Source organism: Aegilops tauschii, chromosome 6 (genome assembly GCF_002575655.3).
Source record: "Aegilops tauschii subsp. strangulata cultivar AL8/78 chromosome 6, Aet v6.0, whole genome shotgun sequence".
Taxonomy (NCBI): Eukaryota; Viridiplantae; Streptophyta; class Magnoliopsida; order Poales; family Poaceae; genus Aegilops; species Aegilops tauschii.
In genome coordinates this window covers 81,624,277-81,630,599 of record NC_053040.3, presented here as the reverse complement: position 1 = coordinate 81,630,599, position 6,323 = coordinate 81,624,277, and the positions used below count along the sequence as shown (strand labels likewise).

The 6,323-nt window shown below is 45.5% G+C and overlaps 1 protein-coding gene across 1 annotated transcript; it reads right to left on the bottom strand.

The window, feature by feature from the left end:
• Positions 1-2,296: 2,296 nt before the first annotated feature.
• Positions 2,297-5,937, bottom strand: LOC109766337 (calnexin homolog). Its single transcript, XM_020325100.4, has 6 exons — positions 5,683-5,937; positions 5,517-5,586; positions 3,282-4,411; positions 3,022-3,093; positions 2,815-2,931; positions 2,297-2,728 (listed from the first exon to the last, which is right to left on the bottom strand). The coding sequence occupies exons 1-6, from the start codon at positions 5,755-5,757 to the stop codon at positions 2,600-2,602; spliced, it is 1,593 nt and encodes a 530-aa protein (XP_020180689.1). The 5' UTR covers positions 5,758-5,937; the 3' UTR covers positions 2,297-2,599.
• Positions 5,938-6,323: the final 386 nt, after the last annotated feature.

The window sequence follows — 6,323 nt, the reverse complement described above, 5'->3', positions numbered from 1 at the left end:
CCTGTCATTTTACCCTTAATGGCAACAATACAAATACGAGTCTTGTCCCCTTCTGCCACTGGGATATAGAGCACCGCAAGATTGAACCCATTACAAAGCACCTCTCCCACTGAAGATAAATCAATCTAGTTGGCCAAACCAAACAGATAGATCGGAGAGAAATACAAAGCTATAACAATCATGCATAATAAAGTTCAGAAAAGACTCAATTACTTTCAATGAATAATTTGATTATAAACCCACAATTCATCGGATCCCAACAAACACACCGCAAAAAAATTATATCGAATAGAACTCCAAGGAGATCAAGGAGAACATTGTATTGAAGATCAAAGAGAGAGAAGAAGTCATCTGGCTACTAGCTATGGACCAGTGGGTCTGTGGTCAATTACTCACACATCATCAGAAGGCGGCAAGGATGATGTAGAAGCACTCTGTGATCGGTTCCACCTCCGGCGGAGTACCGGAAAAAGCCTCCAGATGGGATCGCAGAAGAACAGAAGCTTGCGGCGGCGAAAAAAGAGTTTCGGGTGGCTCCCTGTTGATTTAGGAATATTTGGGAATTTATGAGGCGGAATTAGGTCAAACAGAGTTGCGTGGGAGTCACGAGCTCAGGGGGCTCGCCCTGCCCCTTAGTGAGCGCCTGGTGAGCTCGTGGCTCTCCCATAAGACTTCTGGCCTCCTCCCGAACCTTCTAGGGTCGCTTCTAGTCCAAAGAAAATCACCGTAAAGTTTCATCACATATTTAGGGATATCTACTAATCAGAGATAAGGCTAAGAAGTGACTAATTGTACATCAAGTTTTATTGTCTTCTCGTTACAGGTCTAAGATAAGACTATCTTATCAACCACTATATATGACCTAAGAGATCATCTCTTAATTAAAAGAAGGCAAGCATTTTCTTATTGTTCCTCTCTCCTCCACCTCATCAACTATAATACCTAAATAGTTCCATGGTTTAAGCATGGAATAGAAGCTTGCAAGAGGCTCAAACAACCACCACCGGCTGACGCCGAGGCCGAAACTTGTAAGGTACCATAACCACGTACCAAACAGCTCCACTCTCCTCTCAGAGCAAATACTCTCTCCAACAGCAACCCGACATGATATAACAATGACAAAAAACACCCACTAGAACATAATTAGAACACAAGCCAACATAGATAAAATCCAAACAAAACAACCGGCCGGCCCATGAAGCCTACGAGCATAAGGCTTACTTCCCATTCCCCACTTTCATAGCCGCATCCCTAAAAAAAATACTTTCATCGCCACTTCCACTTTTCATTATCGCTAACTAAAATGCTCCATCAAACGTTAACGGTACATTTTTGCCTTCTCTGTTTTCTTTTTACTTTTCATATCAGTCTATCGAAGGTTCAAATGAACATATGTTTATATGTTCCTTCCATGGTTTTACTATTTCCGTTTCCATAGATTTTCCTTCTATATAGTGATATAAATTCTCGCCGCAATGCACGGGATATTAGTTATTACCGAGCAGGAAGCAGAAACATCTACCACGTTAGGAACTTGAAGCAGACGGATCGCCGATCCCTAGAGGCGAAGAAGGAACCGGTTCAGCTCGTAAATTCAGAGAAGGAACAGACTCTGTTGGCTCACTTTTACCTGCAAAATGCGTATGTAGCCAAGCAAGTACGTGACACAACAAACTGAATCGAGGCTTCGCACCATGGGGGTGGGGAAGCAAGCATACTTAGATCTACGGCGTTACTAAAAGTTCCTCTGAGGCTTCGCACCATGGGGGTAGGGAGCAAACTATAGTGATTTAAACTCTCTTATATTTCTTTACGGTGGGAGTATTATATAAATGACATCAAACAAGGGCATGAAAGAGTTGAAATTTGTGCCTCAACCACCTCTTTGCACAAGACCACACGCCAAACCAGACATTCGTCCGGATATCGTTAGGCGTCTGGAAGGGAAATGACTCCACTTCCCTCAAACATCATCAGTTACTATATATGCCTGTCAGCTACCATCAGAAAAAAAATATTGAGAAAATACAAGATGATGATCACTTGAACTGCACTCACCACTTAATCATTTCAAATACTCACGGGCAAACCAAATGTCCCGCTAGTGGCAAAATTCGAAACAATTGCCCGATGGAAGCAGATAGCTGCAATCTGGTAAAGCTAACAAAGACTCATCAACCGACACCTTCAACTCGTAGAGCGGCAACCAAAAAGTTCGCTTCTGATTTAACCAGTTACCAACTCAACTGAATGAAACAAAAGCAAGTAATTTCTACTAAATCAGCGACAATTAATATGGATCGGAAGGAGTACCTGATTTAGCACAGCACACAAACAACCGAACACAAGCTTCATGTTTCATCTGATATAAAACAAAAGAAAGAAAAAACAAAAGGAAAGGAAAAAAAAAAACATCTCTTCTAGCTGATTCAGGACAGCACACAAACAACCGAACAACACGAGCTTCGCCGGCTCGTAATGTCAAGCGACTTAAAACTAGAGGTTGCTACTAGCAGCAGAGGGTTCGATTATACACTCGACGCGTTCTCAAAAAGGCTATAACCGAGTCCTTCAAAACGTGAAGGCACCAAGAGTTAGTTTATGCGTCTCTTCGCGACCTTCGGCGTGGCGCATCCTTGTCATCCTCCTTGTCGCCGCTGCTTCCGGCGGCGGCATCAGGTACGACGGCACTGGGCTTCTTGGTCTCAGCAGCGGGCTTCACAGGTGCCTGAAAGAAGCAGAAGTTACAATCAGTCGTTTGGTTCAGGTTTCAAGCAGTATACAGCAATGGCAGGTGTAGAGAGAATATCGTACCACTGGCTTCTTGCCACCAAACAGGGCTTTGAAGAGTACAGTCACAATGACGACAATGACAGAGGCCAAAATCGAAATTGTAATGTTTGGCTGCGTCTCTCCCTTCTCAATCACATCCTGGAAAACAAAGAGAAATTAGATGTCATTTTTCAGAGAAGACACTAAACTGTTTGAACACAGGATATAAGAAAGGATCTTGAGCCCTACAATGATCTTGGTCTTGTATGGTTCCAAGAATGGGATGTCTGCGACTTTGTACAGAATGTCAAAGATCTTCTTCTGCAGTGTGCATACCAAATCAGTCAGTCAGTGATAACATGCAAGCAGAGATACAATGAAGGATTCAGTAAAAATATTTGCTGGAGATATGGAACAAAACATGAATCTGACAATGTCAAGAAAAGTTCTTTACTTCACTGAAGGAGTGTCAAACATATTGTCTGAAAAACGCCAGAAGAATGAGTTACCTGGATTTCAGAAAGGCCCTCTGATGCACCTGCTGCAGCCTCCTCAGCCTTCTGCTTTTCCTTCTCGGCATCAAACTTGGGCTTCCATGTCTTCTCCCGGACAGAGGTGGCTACCTTCTCATTATCGGCAATAAGAATGTTGTCAAATAGGATGCCATCCTGCATTGTCCAGATCTCAATTCCAATAGCGGCAATTGGGTCAAAGTCAGGCTTGTCAAGCTCAAAGTACTCCGGGTTGGGGATTTCTTGGGGCTTCCAGATTCCCTTGTAGTTGGGGTTGTCAATCAGGGGGGCATGCCACTTTCCCTTGTAGGCAGGGTTATCCTTCATCGGCTTCTTCCATTCACCACATCCAGGTGCCACTTCGCACTTGGGGTTGTCCATCTTCGGTGCCTCCCATTCACCATCCTCCTCATCATCCCAGTCCTCAGGCTTAGCAGCCTCTGGATCATCAATTTCCTCAGGCTCATCATCCAACCATCCTTCTGGCTTGGTGGCCTCCTCATCCACAATTTCCATTGGGGCATCCTCATCCCAGTCATCGGGCTTCACCGCAACTGGATCAGGGATCTTAGCTCTCTCGTCCCAGTCCTCTGGCTTCTTGTCGTCAGGGTCAGGAATAGTCTTTGATGGAACAAGTGCCGGCTCAAAATCATCAGCAGACAGGAAGTTTGCTTTGCTCTTCTCCACCCCATCAACCAAAATTCTGACTTCATTATCCGGCTTCAAGATAGCCGTGTAGACATGAGAGAGTTTGTCATATGGGACAGAGGGTGGGGACTTAATGTGATGTTCAACATATTTTCCAGTCTTAGGGTTCTTGTGCTTCAGGATGAAGTGAACCTTGTTCGTTGAACCACACTTGTCAGGACCAAACATAATTGTGTACGGAGTATCATTGTCAAAGTCCTTGGCGTTCCATCCAGTAGCCTGAGGACGGATGTACTTGATATAAGCACCTCCACACTCAAGGCCATTCTGAAGCCTCACTTCAAACTGCAGGACAACTGTCTCACCCTTCAAAGTAACCGGGTAATCAAGTTCTTTGATTATGGCATATTTCCTGGCTGGCTCGCTAACAAGGAGACCATAATCTTCATGGCCATCACTCTTCGCGTGCTTCCATACACCTGCATGGCAGATTATATCAACACTTGATACATGGCAGTGCTATACAAAAAGTATTGGGGGACAACAAATATTGACAGGAAATGGAGTCGAATGGACAACAACAAGGTAGCTGACTGGCAAAACCTAAACTAGGAAAGGCATGGGAGACAACGCATACAATCAAAGAACAAGAAGCATAAGTTTAACACATAACCCCAATTCAGTAGGGGGGAAACAGGGCATGAACATGAATGAACTATACGACAAGACTTGCAAAGAACATGATTCTACAGCTAGCCATCTACTAATCGGTATACCATCACAAATCACCGTTCCATTTGTATCATCAGAATCCCGATAAAAAAAATCAAGTCATAAGGTTGCCAAGCCATAAATCACCTAGTAGTGTTACATGGTTAAGAGTGAGGTGCTGCATTTTGTGTCAGACCATATGACATGCTAGCACGGAAATGGTACATAGAGCAACAATTTTAAGTAACTGGGCGCAGCATCATGGGGATATTGATATAATTATACAGACAACTACCGCAATGCAGACAATTGCTGCATTTTCTCGATGTTTCAAATGCAGTTCATCTACACAAATTAAACTGTCATCACACAGAAAGGCAAGAACCAAGACTATTACGTCATATCGATTTCACCTCTCAAAAAAAAGAGCATGTACTCTTCGTTGCTCCACATTGTTCTACCATACTGAAATGACGAATTGGCTACAAACAAGCTAACAACTGTGGGGCGCTTATTATCACCAGCAAGCCCATGGCAGTGGATGCGTAGCGGATCCGCACCAACGCATCACCATAGGTAGGAACACAGGCAACATCTGCCTGATAGGTGCGGCACAACGTGTTACATATTCTGGATCTCACGGTCGCCAAACGTCTCGCTCGGAATAATTCCTCACTACCTCAACTAAACAATTGAATCGAATTCCACGTAGAATCGTCTCGCAACATTAGCAGATCAGATTCAGAACCTCAGAAGCCAGTAGAGGATCACACGGAACAGATCAGAAACCCAACCACCCGCTAAACCCACGCACGGATCTCTCACAGATGAAACAGAACAAGCAGGCACGCAATGGAAATGCGAGAGAGATACCTTTGTACTCCTCCTTGCCGGACACGATCCAGCTCCCGTCGAAGCTCTCGTTGAAGGACTCGTGGAACAGCTGCAAAACCACACGCAAAACATCACAAATCTCACCCAAAATTAAGCAAAAAGAAAGAACCGGATGCAGCGACACGAAGCCGGAGAGACGAATTACCGGATCCGACGCGTGGATCTGCGCGAACAGCGCCGAGATCACCAGCAGCAGGAGCACCGCGCGCCCTCCCATCATCCTCCTCCCCCGCGATCTCTCTGGAACCGGAAGGAACTTCTCCACTGGTGTCGTCGATCTTCGAAGCGACCGGGACTGGGGGAGGAGAAGGGCGTAATTGAAGGGGCGATGCGGAGCGGCTGAACGGCTGGGATGAGGCGGGTGGAGGTTGCGACGGACGAGATGTGCTGGACGGGGAGGTTGTGTCGCGAAGACGTGGCGTGAGTCGTTCCGGCCAATCAGGGGCTGCCTGGACGGGAAGTTGGCCAACGGGAGGGTGCCACGTACGCGTGGTGACGCCTGGACCCACCGCGGGCTCCACGTGGAAGCTCTGGGCGGTTTTTCCCTCTCACTGACTTTGTCAGATCTTCCTCGAGACTCGAGTGGCCTTCTTTTCTGTTCAGAACATGTCTTTTTTTAGGAATAAAAGAACTTTATTCATACGCGGCTGGTGACAGAGATACGACCTCTCAAAAAAAAAAAACACATGCGAGTCCGTCCAACACTCCGTCACCTCCAAAATGCAAACTTGCTTACACTACTAGAAAACCCTTACCAGTAGCGCTGGTTTTTTGGCTATTAGTAGC

Coding starts and splice junctions, on each gene's coding strand:
- LOC109766337 (XM_020325100.4), bottom strand. CDS start 5,757: ATGATGGGAGGGCGCGCGGTGCTCCTGCTGCTGGTGATCTCGGCGCTG. Junction 4,412..5,516: donor CGGCAAGGAGGAGTACAAAG/GTATCTCTCTCG, acceptor TCTGCCATGCAG/GTGTATGGAAGCACGCGAAG. Junction 3,094..3,281: donor AGGGCCTTTCTGAAATCCAG/GTAACTCATTCT, acceptor TGCACACTGCAG/AAGAAGATCTTTGACATTCT.